The sequence below is a fragment of the Sphaerodactylus townsendi genome, linkage group LG06, assembly GCF_021028975.2.
Source record: "Sphaerodactylus townsendi isolate TG3544 linkage group LG06, MPM_Stown_v2.3, whole genome shotgun sequence".
In the NCBI taxonomy this organism is placed as follows: Eukaryota; Metazoa; Chordata; class Lepidosauria; order Squamata; family Sphaerodactylidae; genus Sphaerodactylus; species Sphaerodactylus townsendi.
Genome location: NC_059430.1, coordinates 108,486,859 through 108,509,745, shown reverse-complemented (window position 1 = coordinate 108,509,745; position 22,887 = coordinate 108,486,859). Strand labels below are relative to the sequence as shown.

Sequence of the window (22,887 nt, the reverse complement as noted above, 5' to 3'; positions counted from 1 at the left end):
CTTGGAGAGAGCTGAACTTTGTGCTTGTAATATGTGGACCATTAATGCCATCACAGTGCTAATAGTATTGTTCCCTGTATATTTCTGCAAGTTGTGGAGTATTTTACCCAGTGTGTCTAGAAGAAGAAGAAGAAGAGTTTGGATTTATATCCCCCCTTTCTCTCCTGCAGGAGACTCAAAGGGGTTTACAATCTCCTTGCCCTTCCCCCCTCACAACAAACACCCTGTGAGGTAGGTGGGGCTGAGAGAGCTCTGAGAAGCTGTGACTAGCCCAAGGTCACCCAGCTGGCGTGTGTGGGAGTGTACAGGCTAATCTGAATTCCCCAGATAAGCCTCCACAGCTCAGGTGGCAGAGCTGGGAATCAAACCTGGTTCCTTCAGATTAGATACACGAGCTCTTAACCTCCTATGCCACTGCTAGTGGTTAGATCCTGTGCTAGGATCTGGGAGATCCTCACCATGCCATGGAAGCTCTCTGGGTGACCCTGAGCCTAGTCACACGCTCAGCCTCACCTAACCCACAAGGTGGTTGTGCGAGTGAAATGGAGGTGTGAAGAATAAGCTGCTTGGGATCCCTATTTGGGAGAAAGGCAGGGTGGAAATAAAGACAGTTTCTCCCAAGTAATGTAGTGGAAAGAAAAGTGATGAGTTCCGTTAAAACTTTTTCCTGGCAGCTGTTACTTGGGTAAGTTGTATCCCTAGAAGATTATCTTCTGTTAGGGTGGATATTATGGGTTGGATCTGGACTATCTTTCCTCAAAATGTGGAGTCAAACTTTTCTGCCTCCCATTGCAGCATTTCAAGAAATGCAGCGTCTGGGGGGGACAGGGGACCCTGAGGAATGGCATGAGGATTGTTTGTAGCAGCAAGGGAAAGAATGGAAATTGCCAATTTAATCTGGATCCATCTCCAGGAATTGGCAGCGAATGAAGGGGCTAAAGGCATGTTCCCTAAACAATGGTATAGGGACAAGTAGGAGTGAAATTTGTGTGTGTGTGTTTTGTTCCATTATTTTGAAGATAGCTTCTTTTCTCCTTCTTGTGTGTGTGTTAGCATGTACTGAGTTCTAACAGCTAAATTAAAATGCTCCTACTTTAGGAGTCTGGAATGAGAGATTGGGGTGGCACATTTTGTTTGTTTGTTGTTCCTTTTGGCTGAGTGAGTTGTCCCTTCTGTAAGCTACAAGAGGCTGAATTCAAAGTAATACAGCCTTGTTTGTTGGAGCTAGTCAAAATGATGTTTTTGTTTATTCTGTTTGCTCCAATTATAGTCTTCCACAAAAATATTTATTGTTTTAGCTTTTAAGATGAAACCCTTGAAGCCCCTTCTGTTAAAAGCAAGTAGGTAGCAGTTCTAGGAATGAAATCCATCCTTGTTATCAATATTTATAGTCTGGCAGAGTGAATCTAAAATTTTGTGGGAGGGGAGCTCAAATAATGTAGTGCTTTGTGCAGAGTGGGGAAGATGACCGCTCCCTTTTGAATAGAAATCTAATTTCTCCCTTCCATTTGTCTCTGATCCCATCTGGGTTCAGCTGTGGGGAGTTGATGGAGGCTACATCTGCGCATTTGCCAAGGTGCATTAAATCTGTAGGGTGTTTTTCTGGGGTCGTATTCGTTGGTGAGAGCTTTCATCTGTTTGGTGGCTTTTGGGTCCCAGGGGTTCAGTGGGCTCGCTCCTCTTGACTAAGTGTGAGCACTGGCAGGGCCCGATAGTAAAGAAGCTGTCCTAACAGCTGCTGCTTCTCCTCCCCTGAATTGCATGGGAAGCGGCCTTTGCTGCCTTTGTACAGCAGCCCAGCCTCCAAACAATAGTTTTCAGCTTTCAAGGCCATGTGGAGAGTCACATGGGTGCTCTTTTTTTTTGTGGTTTGCTGCTGGGGTCCTTACCCATCTGTTCTCTCGGCTTTCTGGGTTATCAGGCGCTGGTCCAAGTCTTTGCAGGTAGCCAGCCCTCCTGGTCAGAGATTACATTCACTAACCTTCCCGGTAGGGGTGGAGTGGCTTTGCTTTTTATGCAGATTAGCCATGTGCTTCAAGGCGTTTGGAGGAAAAGATATTTCCTGTGTTCAGCTCTCAGTGGGTGGTTCCTGGCTTTACTGTACTGGGGCTGTAGGGTTGGGGCCTATGAACTGAGCGCATGCCAGGGAGGGATTACAGTGCGCTGCCCCCCTTCCCATTCCACCTCCACTGCTACGTCACTGCAACACAACCACTCGTGCTCTCATAGTGTTGGTGTCATTCATTCAGTGCCAAGATTGCTTTAAAAAATTCCCTTGGCCCCAGTTCAAACAGGAGTACAGCTGGGATGTGTTAGATTTTAGGCAGTCTGCCCTCAATTTGAGATGAGTTATAAATAGCTGCACTGACTTCCTTAACTAGCACACTCTGAGGTAAAATGCAGGTTAATTACTGTGGGAATCAATTAGGGCTTCTCTCCGTTAAAGAGCCAGCGAGGTTCTTTTGAAATTCTTTAAAATTTTATTATAAATCAGATGACAAAAACTGGGCAGGAATAAAATCTAGATTCAAGGTGAGGAAGGCTTTTGTTTGCTATATAATGAAGGGACCTGATTCTGGTTTTAACTTAAATTGCCCTGCCATTTTCAGATGCTTCGGAATCCGTGTTCTGCCTCCCTCCACAGTTAAGCATAGAGTCTAACATAACCCGAGGCAGCATTAAATGCTTCATATTCTCTTCTGTTTGCTATTATTCTTTTGGTCTGTTGTAGCAGGCTTCAGAAAAAAATGGTGTTGGAGGCTCCCCTAGAGCTTCTCTATCAATACTGCCCATTTTGGGGGGGAGGTAATTTAATAGCTAAAATGCACACATGTCTCCTTTATGATATTTAAATTGTGGGGGTGGTGGTTGAGTGCTTTTTTACTTGAAGGTTGCATGTTTTTCTGGGTCTGAAAACTGACCTGCACAACACTTGGGTACTAGATTTTTCCTCTTAATTTGCTGCTTCTAATCCATATTTAAGATGGATTATATATACAGACAGACAGACAGACACAGATATGTACACACACACACACACATTAATATATTTAGGTGAATGACCATGCTCCACCCCCAAAATCTTGCATGTCATAGCACTGATGCCAAGCATGGAATAAACACCTTGATTGATTTAAGACCAGATTTCCAGAGGTTTCTTTAGTGTGCTTGATGGTCATGCTGATTGGCCTGAAGGATTACATGGTGGTGTTCATGTTCCTTTTGACAGTCCATATTCTTTAAAGGCCAAACGGGAGCAATTGTGCCTCCAGCCTTGCTCAGTTTGCTGCTCATTTGTCTGAGAAGTGCTGCCCATGGTCGGGATAGCACCGCTTCTCATGTCTACATGTGAATTGGCATTGTATAGAGATTAGTGTCTTCAGTACAGCCTCAGTAATAAAACACCCTGTTGTCTCCTATGGAACTCATTACTGTTGCTATTGATGAAACCCAGGTGCAAGCTTTGACCTACTGGGACAGATGAGATCACTGAGTGACTGGGAGGGAGACATTTAGTGCCACTTGGTTAACTTTGATCTTGAAGATTGGCCCGACATGGACTTCCACTTTGTTCCGATTGGGTTTGTAGAATTGGCAGCACTGTGATTTGCTTCCACTTTCTATGAATGTGGGTGAGTTGTAAGCAGGGGGTCAGGGTTTCAATGAGCATGGAGCACTGCTTTCTTCTGTTATGAGTGTCTGTGAAGGCCTTTTGCTTTTGAAGTGTAATCATGGTAATCTACTCCTGTGGTTTCCTTTTGAAAGGATTTCCCCTGTGTCAGTCCAGAGAAGAAGCTGTAGCGCTTTGCAGTCAGGACCGGGTATTTCCTTATTTCTCCTGAAGTGTTCTTGCAAATGAGCCAGTATCACTTTTCCCTCCCCAATAACAGCTTCTGTCTCTTGTCGAATATCTGCAGTAGATACATTCTGCTTTTTGGCAGCAGTTCCTCACACCAGCGCTTACTGATAAATGTAGAGTTCAGACTTAGTTGTGATTTTGAACTTGTGAGAATAGGATGGTTTAATTCTGAGGATGATGGGATGCAATGGAAAAATGGAGGATGGCATCTTATTGCTATATTAATAGATTAGTTGTAGCACACACACCCCTCAAAATTATTCAGAGCTGCTGGCATGCTTTGTTGACCAGTTAGGTTGAGCTTTTGTGGGAATAAATAACTTGCTGGCATTTTATAAATAATGGTATTTTGGTCAATCCCTGGAAATGTTCAGGTTCTGTAAATGATCTGAAATTATGCATTTCGCACTTGTTTCCATGTACTAGTTTATAGTTGTGTGACTTCCCTTTCCCCACTAGGAAGCTGTTGGACACTAGGGTTGCTAACTACCTGGAGGGGGAAACAGCATATGTCCCTGTAATGGAGGCTTAATGGGACACTCCCCACCCAGTCTTTAAATATATATTAATTGGCAGTGGGGCCAAAGCAGCCTGAAAAATGCAAAGAAAACACTGGGATCCACTTTTCAACTTCTTTTAATTTATTGCCATTTTTTGGTTCGGCTTTGCCAAACATAACACCCCTAGGATTTCTGTATGCAGTTATTTGAGAATTGACTTGTACCAGTTGTAAGTTTGCGAAGATGAGAAAAGTGAGACACTTCATTTATATAGAATAATTTGATATGGGTCTGTCTAAGAAAAGCATTTTAATAGTTTTGTTATTTTTTAATCACCGTCTGTTCTTTTTGGGCTGCAGTTACTTTCAGGGCCTTAGAAGTTCTTGGATTTTCAAATGCTGAAAATCAAGGAACATTTATTTACTTAATTAGAAATAATGCTTATAATCCCAAGTTTTCAGGTATTGAGACATGGCTTTCTATTTTGGGTTCCAAAGAACTGGCCTTTTAAATTTGGTCCTTTTATAGCACAGTCTTTTTTGATTGGCTAGCAGGTTTTTGTAGTGGAGAAAGTTCTTCACTACAACTTTCACCTTTTGCTGTTGTGGATGAGTCTTTTTCTGCCTATTTTATTGTTCCCTTACACCTTGTTTCCTTTTAATATTTATTCTCTTTATCCAGTCTCCCTTATGTTCCCATACCTTTTTGTGTGGATTCTTTTAGATATATATATATACAGTTTTAATATAGTTTATTCTTTTAATTGTGTCTTATTTACTTTGTTTACCTTATGCTGGTATATAACCATAATAAAGATTGATTTGAGGAGCAAGGGAGATTTTTTTTTTTAACTTGGGCAGTTTGGTATGCAACTGAATGATCTTCTAACACTTATTGTACCTTTCTTTTCTAGCCCTCCAGCCCAATGGATCAGATGGGGAAGATGAGACCTCAGCCTTACGGAGGAAACAACCCATATACACAGCAGCAGGGACCTCAGTCAGGGCAACAACAAAGTCATGGATATCCAGGGCAGCCATATGGGCCACAGACTCCTCAGAGATACCCAATGGCGATACAGAGCAGGACGCAGAGTGCGATGGGCACTGTCTCTTATGCACAGCAGGTAAATAGGAGCAAGTTTTTCGATCCCTGAAACTGCCATTGATTATAACCCAGGATTCTCTTAAAGATCTGTGCCCCATGCTGGCAAACTGAGAAGTTACTGTTTGGGTGAGGTAACAGGAAATAGGTGATCAAATCCTTAAAGTGATGGTCAAAGATGTGTAAAGTCCCTGTATTGGGACATGGTGTCAATATAGAACCAAAAATTGTATCGTAAGGAGCAGCAATGGTGTAGGAGGTTAAGAGCTCATGTATCTAATCTGGAGGAACCGGGTTTGATTCCCAGCTCTGCCGCCTGAGCTGTGGAGGTTTATTTGGGGAATTCAGATGAGCCTGTACACTCCCACACACGCCAGCTGGGTGACCTTGGGCTAGTCACAGTTTTTCGGAGCTCTCTCAGCCCCACCCACCTCACAGGGTGTTTGTTGTGAGGAGGGAAGGGCAAGGAGATTGTAAGCCCCTTTGAGTCTCCTGCAGGAGAGAAAGGGGGGATATAAATCCAAAACTCTTCTCTTCTCTTCTTCTTATGGTCATTCCATTAGCACTGATTTGGTTGTAGTTGTTTTGATAGGACGGGCATGCAGTAAACCACCTAAGTGCCTTTGGCTTCTCAGATGTCTTGTCATTTTGTTCCTGAGCTCTAGGTCTTTGTTCAGTGCCTTTCGAATCTGTAGTTTTGATGCCCCTCCTCTTCTCCTCCCTTGTGTAGATTCCTCCTTACGGACAGCAGGGCCCTAGCGGATATGGGCAACCGACCCAGACTCCCTATTACAACCAGCAGAGTCCTCATCCCCAGCAGCAGCCTTCATACGCTCAGCAGTCCCCATCTCAGACCCCTCACCCTCAGCCTTCTTATCAGCAGCAACAAACTCAGTCTCAGCCTCCGCAGCTCCAGTCCTCCCAGCCCCCATACTCCCAGCAGCCATCTCAGCCACCCCATCAACAGTCGCCATCTCCGTATCCTCAGCAGCAATCTTCTGCCCAGCAGCATCCACAGAGTCAGCCTGCCTATTCGCAGCAGCAGTCTCAGTCACCTTACCAGCAGCAGCAGCAGCAGCAGCAACAGCAGCAGCAGCAGCAGCAGCAAACTCAGCAGTCTGTTACCTCGGCGCTTTCTCAACAAACGGCATCTTATCCTCAGTCTCAGTCACAGCAGCAATCGGCGTATTCTCAGCAGCGCTTCCCACCACCACAGGTAGGACTTCTATCTTGTGCTCACCTATCCTCTGATGGGCAAGCATGGGAGTGAAATTCTCCTTTTGTTTTTAGAAAAGCAGCAGTCATGCAACCTGATTTTCTTGAGCCATGGCTGCCTTAAATGTGTGTTTGTTCTCTCTCTCTTGCTCTCCCTCCCTCCCTCAGTGCTGAAATGAGGTTAATGCGAGGGGGCAGGTGACCATCAAGTCTTTAAAAAGAATGGCAAGGCTCTTACTACTTCTAGCTGTCGCATTCCACGTAGATCAGGCTTACTTAGTTGTATCCTGCAAAGTCAAATACAGCTTGTAATCACGTATAGTTGCACTGCAGAAGAAAAAACAAAGCACCTTAGTTTGCAGCCCATCTGGGATTGCAAAAACCACAGGGATGTATGAGAGAGAGAGAGAAATACATGGGAGTCCTTTCCTTAAAGGATTCGTGTTCTGCTTTGCTGCAGAAGTTGGCCAGACTTATGTATGACTATGGATTATACACACACGGATGGATCAGAACGAGAACTTAGAGGAGTTCTCTAAGCTTCTTAGAGGAGGGATAATGGGAGAATTCTTCCCCCATCCCCTCAAATGTTAACTTCTTTAAAGAAACATAAAAATAAAGGCCCGAAGACCAAATTGGAATATGGCCTTGTAGGAAATTTGGGTCAACTAACAGAACATGGTTATTATAAATTCCTCATCAATACCTCGATAACTATTCCCAGAACACTTGGTAAGGATTCCTACCCACCCCCATGCCCCGATGGAACAGAATTTCATCATTTTGCTTTGAATTATTGTCATTCTTACTCCTGGCATCTCTCACCCCCCACCCCCAATTTATCCTTAATAGTATGTGGAATCTTTATGTGTCTGTTTGATAGGGGCTCTTCACCTTATGAAGCCGACTCATGATACATGGAGTGGTTGTCAAGAGTCTTGTTGTGTTTCTTGATACTTCCTTAACAATGGAGGCTCAAGTCACACATGCTCATCTGGCCTTTTTATAGTTTTTGTCAGGTGACACCATTGGCATCCTGCCTGTCCTGGACCAACCTGGTCATAGGGGCCCTTGCCACAGTTACCTCTAGATTGGACTACTCGTCCTACACAGGGCTACCCTTGGGCCTACTCCGGAAACTCCAGCTGGTTCAAAATGTTGCAGCACAGGTCCTTACCAGGATCCCTTGGCAAATCCACATTCAACCAGTGATCCACCAGCTGCATTGGCTCTGGGTGGAGTACAGAATTAGGTTCAAGGGTTTGGTGCGTATGTTCCCCAAAGAGGTCTGCGTTCAGCGAATAACAATGTACTGGAGATTCCTGGCCCAAACAATATCCAGCTGACCTCAGCCAGAGCCAGGGCGTTTTTGGCTCTGGCCCTAGCCTGTTTGGCAGGACCTGGACCCCATGGGATTTGATGCAGTTCTGCGAGCCTGTAAGATGGGGCTGTTCCACCAGTCCTATAGTTGAGACTGCAGTGGTTTACTATCAATAGCCTACCTCTCCTTCCCTCCTTTTATAAACAAGAACATCTTCTTAATCATGAGATTTTAGTCACCATCTGGTTTTTAGTGGTAGAGTAGTTGTTCATTTAATCTGAAATTTTATTGTATTTAATCATTTGTTGGCAGCCTCCCTGAGTCTGCATGGGGAAGGGTGGCATACAAATGTAATAAATAAATAAAAGCCTTATACCATTTTTCCTCAGTTTTCTCTTTGAGCAGTTGCTTTCACTACACAGATTGTTTTGTAGTTCTTCTGATTGTTCTGTTTCGTTCTATGACCCCCTCAGAACATGAAAGTTTGGCTTTTTGTGGCCAAAAGTTTGAACTTTGAATCTTCTGATTGTTCTGTCTCGTTCTATGACCCCCTCAGAACATGAAAGTTTGGCTTTTTGTGGCTGAGCGCTCTTGCTGGAGTCGTTTGGAAGGTTCCAGTTTTAGCAAACACAGGAAATGGATGTCAGAGAAATCCTGGAAGTATTTATAAGAAGGCTGCTGACATAGGATGTAATTTCTGCATACCAGTGGTTCTTAAAACTTTTTGCTGTCACATGTCTCTTGGGAACGATCTTAAGACCCACACCTCTCATGAATCTGGCTTAAACTTTAGGCAGGGTGATTTTTAGGTCCCAAAAATGCAAACTTTTTTTCATCCAGAGCCTAAAATTTAAGTTCTGGATTAAAAAATGCATGCTCGTGAACACAAGCAGAATCAATGAAACAGTTGTGTGGAAATAAATTTTGTGTATGTAAAATACACATTACAAATGTATAGTTAAGAGGCAATTCACACCTCCCCTGGTGGCTGTCTGTACCTCCCTTGTGGAGACTTACCCCGCAAATTAAGAACCCCAGCTCTATATGCACAACGTGAATAGTAGTGATGATATCACTGAAACTACATCCATCAGCTGAAGAGGTTGAGAGGAACATGGCTGTTGTGGGCTATGTTACAAACTGGGATTAAAATTTTATAAGCTGACTCCTGGTTTCAGTGGCCTAGTCTTTTGTATTTCAGGAGATCTCACAAGACTCATTTGGGTCCCAAACATCATCTGCTGCCTCAATGGCTTCCAGTAAAGGGCAAGAAGACGTAACTTTGAATCTTCAGTCAAGACCATCTAGCTTGCCGGTAAGTCAAGCAGCCTAGTTTTAAGAATGGCTTGGGATCAAAGATTGGAGACACTGTGGGGGTGCTAACTGGACGCCCTGGTGTTTTGGAAGAAAATAAGGAGGGGCATTCATGTATATTTCTAGGCCAATCGTATTTTGGGCTTCCACTGGAAAAGAGTGAGTGGGTTGAAAAATGATGGGAAGTCTTTGGAAACACAGCCCTGCATATTCTGTAATGTCAATGACATCCCACTCAGGCTATAGTATATACATTTCAAAGTCTGTTGATTTATACATACTGGCCTTATTATCTGGAGGCATGAAAACACATATTATGTGGTTTCATCTGAGTCCTGAATGTTTTCTGGCTATTTTTGTTTTTCGCTTTGCAGATATTTGCTAATATTCTCCTTAATATCAATTTTAGCTGTGGAAGCTGTGGGGATCTTCATGGCGGTCATCCATTATTGGTGGCCCGTCAGTATGCGGTAGCCAATGAATCTGTGGATCACATGCACATTTGCCTCTGTATGGCCACTTCTATCTCTCGTGTGTCTCATGAGGGGAATAATTAATATGTTAATGATTTTATATGTATAGTTCTGAGCTGTTCCTGAAAGGAATAGCCTTGACAGCCTTTTTGTAATGTGTTTGGGAAAGTTTTGTAGTGCCTTGGCCCAGTGCCAAGACTCCTTGAGAGACTGCCCCCTGCAAGCTCGAAGGGGGAGTTTGAGCCGCTCACCTAAAATGGGTTGTTTCCACTTGTGACTGCTTAAGCAGCTCTGAGTGGTGCTTCTCCCAAAACTTCAGCTGCATGAGTAAAATGCGAAATAATAACAATAATTTAAAAAAATGGGCTACTTAAGGTATAACCCTCACTTTTTAAATGGAAGATTTCTGAAGAGGAGCAGCTGGTCAGTATTTAAACCTAGTGATGTTGGGCTATACAAAATGTAGCAGGCCTTTACTTGAGGGATTGCAGCGGGGCAAATCAAAAAGGTTTAATTGTGCAATGGTTACCTGTGACATCAGCTTCAGCCTACACTCTCTTAACCTTTTTACTGCAGAAAGTTTTCCGTTATTTGAGGTGTGCCTTCATTCATATCATATTGTATTTTCTGGACTTCCCTAGACTTTTTTTATAACAAACTGAAGAAATTGCTCAGGTTCCAGTCTGTGTTAGGGGCTTGCAACTGTGTTCAGTAGCTAATGCCATCTTCCATCGATAACTTTCACTGAATATTTTAAGTCAGTTTTCAGAATTAGTTGCTCTTTTTATAGTGGGAGTGAACCAAGTAAGTGAATAACCCAAAAAAATTCTTGTTGGTCATGATAGATCAACTTTTTAAAAAATTGTCTCCATCTGGGTAACTGAGATTCAGAGAGATGGAAATGTTGGAATACTCCAAAATGTTGTTATCTGTCAGGAACAACATGTTTCATCTTTTTTCTTTTGCAAAAGTACTTTTGTGCTTCTCCTCAGTCCTTAAACCTCTACTAAAGCACATGAAGCTGTCTTGTGCTATTGGGTTTTCAAGGTTAGTACTGTCCGCTCCGACAGGTAGTGGTTCTTCAGGTTCCTGGATGGTCTTTCACGTGACCTGCTACCTGATGTCTTTTTTGAAAAATTCCACAAACAACATTCCCAGAATTAAACCTGGGACCTTCTGCTTCGAAGCTGGTGCTGTCCTCCTGAGCCACACCCCACACCTCAAAGATGACACAGTCCCCCAAGTGCCATATGAGATCCACTTTTAGTTTTTTGAGTGTCTGCCCTTCTGCCATCTTCCTCCATCTTTTAGCTTTTAATCCAAATAAGGAATCAGTACTGCTCTGTTACCAGTTTTGAGTGGGTTTTATCAGCCATTGAAGATCATAAACACAGGTTAGCCAAGAATTACTTTGTCATAGGCAGGTTCACATCCTATGGCTGTTTTGTGCACACACAAGTACTGTTCTGCACTCACCCAAGTACTTTGAGCTCTGGGCATCTGGATGGAAATTTCTGCTTCATTATAAAAGCACATCATGGGGAACCCTCAGGGGGTTCAATTCTGGAACTCAACTTCTAGTTTGGTTTTAGTCTGCAGGTGAAATCAGTATCTCTTCCCCCATCCCATGTCAGCTTATAAGAAGTAAATTTAATTCCATGTTACAGCTATGAATGGAACCGGCAAAAAAGGTACTTAATTAAGATGGCCTTTGATTTTAAGGTGGTGGAATTCATAATGAAACAGTTATCTGATAGCAGGAATGGCGGGTCAGTGTTGACCTGTAATTTTTGACGGGGTCCCTATAATGAAACATTCAGGCCTGGTCTTGCAAATAAGTCATGAAAAAGTTTCTAGCCCGTAGATGTTGCTGCCGACCTTCCTTTCCTTCTTTTCTAACCCACAAAAGGTTGCTTCTTGCCACTAGCCCATAGGAGCATTGCTATTGAAAAGCCTGATCAGTGACTCGTGTTCGAGATCCATAAGGGCATGAAAAGCAACACTCTTAGATGTTGTCACTGAACTAAAAGTCCCCTCCCACTACAAAGCATCTTTCAGAAGTGTTTAGGAGGACCCACCCTTGTTTGTTTTTCATTGCTGGCCTTTGGGTTGCATGAGATCTACTTTGACTGACAGTGGCTTCTCCAGGTCTTTCTCATTGTCTCCTCCCTGATCCATTTTAAGCTGGAGATGCGAGGAACTGGATCTGGCGCTTCTGCATGCAAAACAAATGCTCTACCTAAGCCATGCCCCACACCCCTGGAGGTGATAAAAATCAATAATTTTTTAAAAAATGTTAAAAATCAAGTTTTTTTAAAAAATCTGTTTTTAATATAAAATGCTACTGTATATACTCATGTATAAGTCGAATTTTTCAGCACATTTTTAATGCTGAAAAAGCTCTCCTCGACTTATATGCGGGTCATTAAAAAAATTGTGTGATTACTTTGCCAGCCAGCAGGGGGCGCAGTTTTTATGCTAGCGGCACCAAAATTTCAGGGTACCCTCAGAAGACACTCCTGATGATACCAGCCAAGTTTGGTAAAGTTTGGTTCAGAGGGTCCAAAGTTATGGACCCCCAAAGGAGGTTCCCCATTCCCCATTGTTTTCAATGGGAGCTATTAGTAGATGGGGCTACCCTTTTGAGGGTCCATAACGTTGGACCTTCTGAACCAAACTTCACCAAACCTGGCTGGTCTCATCAGGAGAGTCTCTGCATGATACCAGCCAGGTTTGGTGAAGTTTGGGTCAGGGGATCCAAAGTTATTGACCCCCAAGGGGGATACCCCATCCCCCATTGTTTACAATGGAAGCTAATAGTAGATTTTCCATTTCTGATAATATCCCTCTTTAAATCTAAGTTGGGTTACATTTGGACATACAGATGATGATGAGGAATCCAGTTTTGAAGGATTTTAACTCTTGTGTTTTAGCTTGGTTGCTGATTGAGCTAAGGTTTTTTGTACTTTTAAAGTTATTGTTGATACCATATTGTTCTTGTTGACCCGCTTTTCCACTTACAGAGCCAGTTTACTGTTTTTCTTTGAAATAAATATTCAAAAACATTTAACCTACTGATGCCTCAATTGATGTAATTTTATTGGCATCTATTTTTATTTTTGAAATTTACCAGCAGCTGCTGCATTTCCCACCCTCGACTAATACGCGAGTCAATAAGTTTTCCCAGTTTTTTGTGGTAAAATTAGGTGCCTCGACTTATATGTGGGTCGACTTATACACGAGTATATACAGTATTTGAGGAAAAATGTATCTAAATACTGAATCTTGTGTTGTTCACCGCCCAGAGCCCTTTGGGGATTGGGCGGTATACAAACCTAATAAATAAATAAATAAATAAATAAATAAATAAAATATAGTCTAAAATGTTCTATTTAAGATACATTGTCATAAGATTATTAATCATAAAATAAGGATTAGTTTATGTAGCACAAGACTGTATATTCATGCAATGTTCAATTTTTTTGGTAAATGAATGCCATGCTCTTCTAGAGGATTCTGTGAGATTATTTTGGGCAGTTTTTCTGTCTTAGAAGATATTATCGCAGGTGTTTGGTTGTGCAGTTCTGAAAATTGAATTTGTGTCTGCAGAGGTAACATGCCTCTTCTTCACAGTAAAAATGTTATAAAATAAACATACAGAGTTGAGAAAAAAGACCTTAATCCCATTGTTCCTTTGCAAATCTGTGCACAGAATCAATTCCTTACCTCTTAAGTACTAAGTTTCAAGAAGTTCAATGAATCAAAGATTGTTTGGAGTGGAGTAGATCTGCACCAGGTGCTAAGTGTGAGGAGGGAGGGGAAAGCAGTAAAAATGAAACAAACCTCTTGAGCAGAACACTCCACAAGTTTTGGGATCTGTGTGTGTAGTGCTCTCTGTTTATCATATTATTCTCTTCCTGGAGAGAAAATCTATTATGGCAGCAGGCTGTAAAAAAGACCCAGTTTGGGAATATTTTAATGAAATTCCTTTACCTATGGGTAAGTTAGGCTTGCATACAAAATGCAAATGCTGCAACAAAGGAAGGCCTAGTGGCGTGAATAAAACTGAAGATAGTTCACATTGCAATAATTTCGTAATCATGTATGTATTTACAATAGCATAACCAATTTAGTAATTTTTGGTGTAACTGTAAAACCACTCAGAAAAGTTATTATTCTAAAAATGAACCCTTCATCTGGTTATAGATATTAAAACATTAAATACAGTGGAACCTCAGTTTTCGTTGGTAATCCATCCAAAAAGAATCGATGAAAACCGAAACCAGTGAAAACCGAGGCAAACTTTTCTGTAGGAATCAACGTAAATCCAATTAATCCGTTCTAGGCACTCCCAAAAAACATACCAAAACCACATTTTTTGGTGAATAAACATAGTGTTTAATGCTGAGAACAGTAATTTGATGAAAACCAAGACAAATTTTTCACTGAAAAAATCGATGAAAACTGGAACCGATGAAAACCGAAGGCAATGAAAACTGAGGTTACACTGTATTAAAATTACATCAGCAAGAATATGTGTTAATGTAGAAGACTATGATATAAATCTGGTCTTACTGACTAGTGACTTGAATCACGGTTTGATTTAAATCAGTTTGATTTAAATCAAATCTACTGTTCTCGCCCCATGTCACACCTTAGCTTTCTTTGTATCATAGGAATGTTTTCAACTGTTTTCCCTGCCAAACCATTTTGTGCCTTGTGAACATCCCTGGAAAATGTCACTTGCTTCTTGTAGCTTGTGCTCTTTTCCCTTCTCCACAATTACTTTAAATGCGTTTGGTGCCTGTGAGAGGTTTCCTGCCCATTGTTGACACCTAGGCCTTTGCAAGGGGTTGAACCTGCTCCAGGTTTTGCCCCTAGTTGCTGACTCCTGATTGTGATTATATAGTTTGTTTACTATCGGCAGTCCATGTTGTAGGACAGCTAGACTGTTCTGATATGGTGTTAATAGTATAAGTAAAGAGGGAGGATTTTTAGATTGGACCTTATGAGTTCCTTAATTTCAGTTTTATTTGAAAACTGCACTGTGGGAAGTCTGTTACGGAGCTGATGGGGAAGACATTAAAACAACCATTTTCTCCTGGAGGCGGCGGCCATCTTGAGTGGGTGTTTCCATATCCTTCTGTTAGGGAGGCAGGAACTAAATTCTTCAGCTTCCTGTTCCATAGTTGTCATTTTCACTAGTTACTGCTTTGTCAGTTGATTACTGGGGATAAAATGGAGGTGGAGCCCAGGACAGGAGGAGGTGGAGCCCAAGAATTTAGTTCCTGCCTTCCTAACAGAAGGATATGGAAATACCCACTCCTAGTCTACCCGGAGAAGGGCTCTTCATGGTGAGTATCCAATGGACCATTCTGTTTTTTAGTTCCTTTTTTATTCCCCTCAGTGATGTTTTTTCTCCTTTAATTCTGCCTCCTGATCTCTCTGTGGGATGACTTCACCATTCCTCCAATTGTCCTCATCCCTTAACAACAGCCCCTATCTCTTCTTCCCTCCATCGTAACGTTCTCTTTCTTCAGAGCTTTCCCTTCCTCCATGCTTTGGTTGAATACTGCACATTGCATCTCTTCCTCTTCATATCCTCAGTCCACCTCCTCATTCCATCTTCCTCTTATCTGATTCCCCTGATTGTTTCAGCAGCGCCCTATAACTTGGCTATTGCCTTATACGTAGGCAAGAGAGTTGAACTGTCTTGGAGGCCTTTGCTGTTTGCCAGTTCTCCTGGGGGCGAGGCTCGGGCATCCTGATTGGGTGATTCCCAACTCATTCTCAGGGAGGCAGGACGAAGTTTGATGTCACTTCCTGTAGATGGGTTGGGCACACCCCTTTGGCCCCAGTATTGTTCCTGCCTCAGGACAGGGAGGTCAGGTCTTGGAGCCTCTCCAAGCCCAACTAGGATTTCTCCTACAAAACTTCGTTTCTTCCTTGTGTCTTCCTATTGTAAGTCTCTTTTCCTTGTTTGTTAGCCCACAGCCTCTCCCTTAAAAAGGAGCAATTTAACTGGGCCCTCTTCACAATGGCTTCTATGCGCTCCTTCTCCCCCCCCCACCGGACACCTTTGCCAAGTCCGCGGCGGAGGGCACACGAGCCTCCACCCGCGCGGGGCCAACACGCGCGGATCTCACCCGCACCACTTGTAGCCCTGCCAACACCACAAAGGGGAAGAAAAATGCGGCAACCAAAACGGCCGCAAAAGAGGCGCGGAAAAAAGCCGCGAAACAGAACGAAAGTGCGCATGCGGCAAAAAGAGCGCACAGCGCAGATGCGGCTCCCGCAAAGCGCTCGCGCCGCCGGGAGAACGCTGATCCTCCGCCTTCCCCAAGGAGCACCACCGTCTCTCGGGACGAGGATGGCGCAGCTCCCATCCCGCCCCCCCCGCTGGCCCCACGCACCAACGACCAGGGCAGAGAGCGTTCCGGCTCTTCTGCGGAGAGGGGAGGTGGGGAAGGCTCAGGCAACGAGGAAGACGCTCACAGCCTGAATGCTGATACCGACGGTCTAACGGAGGGCCCAGCCGCTTCCCACAGGCAAGATCGGGATGAGAGGGGAGGGGGATCCTCTACCACCCCATCTCTTTTTGATATGAATGCTTGGGCCAATTCTTCCCCTGCAGCGCTAATGAAAGCCTTTAACAAACACATTAGACAGGAAATGTCTCTGCGTGACAAGAAAAAGAAATCCAAACGCAGGGAACGTCACAGATCTCACCACAGAGATAGACATAGGAGACGTAATAGGTCCAGTTCTGACTCTAGATCCAACAGTCCCATTTCCTCCACGTCATACAGGGACCCCCTTAACCTACCAGAAGAGAGTAGTAGTGATGGAGAAATAGCAGATTCTTCTGATCATTTCTCTGAGGGAGAGGATACCAGTGTAGAACCCAATGAGCAGTGCCAAAGATTCTTTAAACAGGAAAATCTGGCACTTATGATGGCGAAAGCCATCTCGGCTTTGGAACTCCACGATACCCCAGATGCAGAAGAACCATCCACTTCTTCCGGACCCAAAAAGCCCGTTAAAGGCGTTCCCAAAGGGAGAAAAGAAATCTTTCCTCAAATAGAGGAAACCCCTCGTGCTCTTCCTCTCCCCGAGTACTTTGAGAGAAAAATCAAGAGGGAGTGGACCCATTTAGATATCAACAAAAGCTATCCCTCACTACTGAAGAAAATGTATGTGCTGCCGGACCATGTCCAAGCCATGATTCAAACTCCTCTAGTTGACGCCCCTGTAGTGGCCCTACAATCAGGGGGCCTAGTTACCAAGGACGGTCAAGGCACCTTAAAAGACGCCTTCGACCGAAAGGGAGACGTCACCCTTAAAAGGTTACATGACAGATTAGCCCTTTCCACCAGAGTCTTAGCTTCCTCAGCCACCATGGGCAGGGCCGCCATCGTTTGGGCACGCCGCATTCTGGAGATAATTCCCGCTGAACATAGAGGCATCAGAGAGGGCATGGAAAGGATGTTAATGGCTGTCTCATACTGGGCAGATTCTACCTTTGACGCCCTCCTGTTAGTCTCTAGAGCCCTTGCCCTAGGAGTAGTTGTCAGAAGGCAAGCCTGGCTCCGTGCATGGCAAGCAGATTTCCAATCTAAACAGGTCGTGTCCACCTATGACTATCATGGGGCACGCTTATTTGGCCCAGAGCTAGATGCCGTCCTGGTCGAATCTAAAGGGAATAAGAAGTCCATGCCTAGGTACGTCAGGCCTGAACAGGGTTCATCCTTTAAACCATACACCACGTTCCGTTCACAAAGAACACTTGCTAGAGCCCCTAGGGATGGAAAAAGATGGACTTCCTCCAACACTTTCCGTAGACGAAACAACAATAATTACAACAGTAATAACTCTTCCTTTCGTACCTCCAACTACAGACAGGGTAGGGGCGGAAAACCTTTCCAACCAGATCGATCCACCAAACCGTGACTATCACGATCTCCCGGTCGGCGCCCGTCTGCAGCACTTCCAACACATATGGGCGGGAAATCACGTCGACCGCTGGACCTCAGAGGTGGTCTCCACCGGCTACCTAATAGAGTTCTCCTACATCCCAGAACCTCGCTTTCAAGCCTTCCCGGTGCACCGCAATCAACAAAAGAGACTCAGAACACAGCGGGCCATCCAACACCTCCTCAAAATCCAGGCCATAGAGCCAGTGCCGGCTTCGGAGCGTGGATCAGGAATATACTCCCATTTCTTTACCGTGCCAAAGAGGAACGGGGACTGGCGAGCCATCTTAAACCTTCGGTACGTAAACAGACACATTCGCTTGCGACGTTTCAAAATGGAGACCCTGAGATCCACGGTAGAGAACCTCCGACCGGGGGACTTCCTCACCTCTCTGGATCTCACCGAAGCGTACCTCCACATCCCCATAAATCCACGGCACCGATCCTTTCTGAGATTCGCAGTAGGAAAACAACACTTCCAATACAAAGCTCTCCCCTTCGGGCTCGCCACCTCGCCCCGTGTGTTCACAAAAGTCCTCCTCGCTCCCATCATGAGCCTCCGGGAACAAACCATCCACGTCCACCCTTACCTGGACGACATCTTAATCCGATCAGAGTCCCAGGAAAGAGCCGAGGCGGACCTGTACAAGGTCATCGACTGTCTCAATGCGCATGGTTTCTTAGTAAACTTGCAGAAAAGTTCCACCGTTCCCTCTACACGCATGGAACACCTCGGAGCAGTAATAGACACACGTCTGAACACTCTCTTCATCCCTCACGCCAAGGCCCTCAAGATCCAGCGTCTGACAATGGCCATCCTTTCAGCCAAAACAGTTTCTCTTCTTCAATTAGCCAAACTGATGGGACTCTTCATATCGATCATAGATATGTTGCAATGGGGCCGTCTCCACGCCAGAACCCTTCAGAAGTTCCTGCGACCTTACCAAGGCCTCATCATGCAGAAGGCCAACAAAATGCTATCGATTCCTCCAGACCTCCGACGCAGCCTAAGGTGGTGGTCACACCTCAAGAACCTTCTAACGGGCAAGGTCTACCTACACGGAGACAGAATACAAATCTTCACCGATGCCAGCCTCAGAGGTTGGGGAGCACACCTCCAAGACAACATCGCCCAGGGCATGTGGACTCCCACTCAGTCCAAACTCCCTATCAACCTTCTAGAGATGAGGGCAGCACGCCTGGCTCTCCTTCACTTCCGCCCCCTCATCCGGGGACGACACGTCTTACTGAGAACGGACAATGTGGTGACCAAAGCCCACATCAACAATCAGGGAGGGTCTCGATCCCGTCGTCTCTACCAGGAGTCCCTCCACATCCTCAACTGGGCAGAATCCAACCTCAGCTCCCTCTCCGCAGAACACATCAAGGGGAACCTAAATGTCGAGGCCGACTGGCTAAGCAGACAGACGGTCATGGAAGCGGAGTGGATGCTGCACCCTTCAATCTTCCAACTGATCATCCAACGATTCGGAACTCCAGAGGTCGATCTCTTCTCCTCAGAAAAGAACCACCAACTGCCAACATTCTTCACCAGATATTACCATCACCTGGCAGCGGCAACAGACGCATTGACCTCTCCTTGGCCTCAGACTCTTCTTTATGCCTTCCCTCCCTTTCCCATCATCCCCAAACTCCTGAGGAAAATCTGGAGGGAGAAGGCAGAGGTCATACTAGTGGCTCCTTGGTGGCCGAGACGACCATGGTTTTCTTCCATTCTGCAACTCTCCAGCCAACCGCCCTTTCTGCTCCCAGCACCTCCAAACATGCTGTCTCAGGGCCCGATCTATCACCCAGATCCCAGCTGGTTTCGCTTAACCGCATGGTACTTGAACGCGCAGCCTTAAAAAAGAAAGGTTACTCCAAAAAAGTAATAGACACCATAGTGGCCTCACGTCGCCCCTCCACCCTACGCATCTATGACTCTTCATGGAAAACATTCGTGAGATGGGCCAAGTCCAACAATACAGACCCGGTATCCCCCCAGGTAGCCCAGGTTCTAGCATTCCTTCAGGGGGGCTTCGAGAGGGGCCTCAGAAGCGCAACACTCAAGAGACAGATATCCGCCTTAGCGACGGTCTGGGGCCGCTTACAAGGGGTACCAGCCTCAAAACATCCGGACATAGTGCGCTTCCTAAAAGGAGTTCGTCAAAAACAGCCACCAGTACTTCACCGCTTTCCGTCATGGAAACTGAACTTAGTCCTGAATGCACTCACCAAACCCCCCTTCGAACCAATCCAATCGGTTCACGTCAAATGGCTCCGCATGAAACTAATTTTCTTAATCGCCATCACCTCTGCCAGAAGAATTTCCGAACTAAGAGCCCTATCGATAAACTCTCAACTGTGTGTGTTCCACAAAAACAAGGTGGTGATGCGCCTAGACCCAACATTCATACCAAAAGTTGGCTCTCCATTCCATCTAAAACAAGAAATCGTGCTCCCCACTTTCTTCCCTTCACCAAAACACCCCAAGGAAATTCTGTGGCACACCTTAGATGTTAGGAGGGCTCTAAAAGCTTACATCATTCGCACGGAACATATCAGAAAGACAGAATCGCTTCTAATTAATGTGTCCGCACCTAACCTGGGAGCACAAATGTCACACGCTGCTATCAGCACAGCAATCAGATCTTGCATTGTAGAAGCATACAGATCGGTAAACATACCCATACCTCCAGGAATCACAGCACATTCCACGAGAAGCGCTGCAGCTAATGCAGCACTTAGACGGCTCATACCAGTGGAGGACATATGTAAAGCAGCTACTTGGTCCTCCATCACAACATTCATTAAACACTACAGGCTACAGTCACTAGCTGACAACGAGGCCGTCTTTGGTCAAAGAGTCCTAGAGCATATTTTTGGTGAATAATCCCACCCTATAGGGACACTGCTCGGGGAGGTCCCAATCAGGATGCCCGAGCCTCGCCCCCAGGAGAACGGTCCACTGGTAGACTTACCCTGAGGGGGCCTTCTCCTGGCGGGCGACGAGGGCATCCTGGCCCTCCCAAAATATTCACCAATTCCACATAGGACTCAACACACCGTTACCTAATCTAACAGAGCATCTGGACTAGTTAGTCCCCAAACTTGGGTCAATCAACCCTTCTAGTTAGGAATACACAGATAAGTCAATTAGACTCTATGTTGTGCACGTTAGACACCGTTAGTGTCAGTTCCTTCATTGTTACCCTATGTTATGGTTGTTGCTTCCTGTTATATTCACGTGTTGTACAGTTTTCTCTCTCTCTCTACTACTACGTTACTCCAATACTGGGGCCAAAGGGGTGTGCCCAACCCATCTACAGGAAGTGACATCAAACTTCGTCCTGCCTCCCTGAGAATGAGTTGGGAATCACCCAATCAGGATGCCCTCGTCGCCCGCCAGGAGAAGGCCCCCTCAGGGTAAGTCTACCAGTGGACCGTTTTCAGCTGAACTCTCATGTACTGTGGGAACTCTGCAAGTAGCCATATTGGTTTGCCCCACAACCTCTATCTTATGGTGAGGCATTGGCTTCGAATTTTGCTCCAAGTCCAGTGCATGTGCTATTCTGACAAGTCCTCTTATTTAGGCACTTCCTCATATGTGAGAATCATGGGGGGAAATTTTTATTCTTCTGTGTCCCTGAGAGGTTTCACTAGATATGAAGAAACCTGTGTGACCTCTCCATCCAGCACCCTTTTGTTACCTTTACAAGGGCCGGGTCTCACTATTAGGTGTAATGATAGTAAAATGTTGGACGCAATTAAACTAGAGCCCTGATATTCACTAAGTAGAAATGATTTTCCCACACCTTGAAAACCTGATGGAAACGTTGATCACACAAGGAATGAGGAACTTTCTTCCTCATTTGGCATGAACAATTTTAATTTATCAGATGCACAAGCTGGAATAGTAGTTGTTTGGGGTTGCTGTCGTATAACTTGGCAGCCAGGATGTTCTTTAGAGCTTTTGGCATGGCAGTGTAAACTATCTTTACTAGTTCTCATATTTCCATAGCTGACTACTGGCACTTCATTACTGTAATACAGAATGGCACACGTGGAATGCTTTTCCGGACACTGAAGGAACCAGCTCAGGATGTACCGTGGCAGGGCTCTGATTTCACAAATGCAGTTTCCAAAAAGTTATGACATCATGAGCTTGACGGTCTTTTAGTGTTACTACAATAGCGTAGTTACCATCATTGACCTGTTGGATTCTGAACTGTTTCACATTAGTCCTGTTGAGCTTAAGAATGCATTTGTTGTTAAGACCTATGTACATTTAACAGTCCTGATTTCCTTAACTGTGGTTAGATTGCTGGAAGCGGATTATGGAACTCGAAGGGGGAGTGTGTGTGAATTTTATTCTTCCAGATATTCACTTTGGTTAAACATTGTATAGGCACCAGTGTTGTGTGCAGTCAAGGTGAAATATGATTCATGTTTCAGTAGGTCTTGAAACCAGCTTCTTCAGATACTAGGTTATTCTTTCTGAGGCCCGTTGTTCCCTGTCTGCAATTTTTGTCAAAACGGGAGACCAGTGGCACTTCGGAGACTAACAATTTATTCCAGTGTTTATTAGTCACCTCATCTGAAACAAGCTTTGAAAAAGTATGCTGGAATAAATTCACTTAGTACTTTGCAAGGTGCTACTATGCTCCTGTTTTGTTTTTGTTTTTTGTTGCTACAGGCCAGTGTGGCTACCCATCTGGAATTCCTGTTTTAGACAATCCTTAACAAATAATAGATGCACCTTGGAATTATATAAATGCTCAGTTAATTCTGTTATAAATCTTACATTAGTCCCATAAGGATGTACAGTCAGCCCTATATTGAAGTCACATAGTTGAGGCTAAGAGAATACATCACTGAAAACACCTGGTAAGCTCAGAGCAGACTTGAGAATGTCTGATTCATAGCTCAGTTAGAGATGATATAGTGAAGTGACTAACAAACTATGTTGCTAATACAGTTCTCAACTGTGGTGAGGAGTTGGGCGTAGGGGTGGCCATCAGCACTCATTACGGACTGTGATTCTGCCCACCATTCTTAGTTGTTTACCCAAAGTTCAGCAAGTTCTTATGCACCTGGTGTTAAAATATTTTATGCTTGAGTTCCACTA

The 22,887-nt window shown here is 44.5% G+C and overlaps 1 protein-coding gene across 1 annotated transcript in view; it reads left to right on the top strand.

Moving 5' to 3' along the window:
- The window catches only part of ARID1A (AT-rich interaction domain 1A), a 101,882-nt gene that overhangs the window by 22,024 nt on the left and 56,971 nt on the right, over window positions 1-22,887 (top strand). Inside the window, exons 2-4 of the mRNA XM_048499798.1 lie at window positions 5,273-5,485; window positions 6,194-6,679; window positions 9,201-9,314. Coding sequence (XP_048355755.1) covers window positions 5,273-5,485; window positions 6,194-6,679; window positions 9,201-9,314 — 813 coding nt within the window. The remainder of the gene's footprint in view (window positions 1-5,272; window positions 5,486-6,193; window positions 6,680-9,200; window positions 9,315-22,887) is intronic.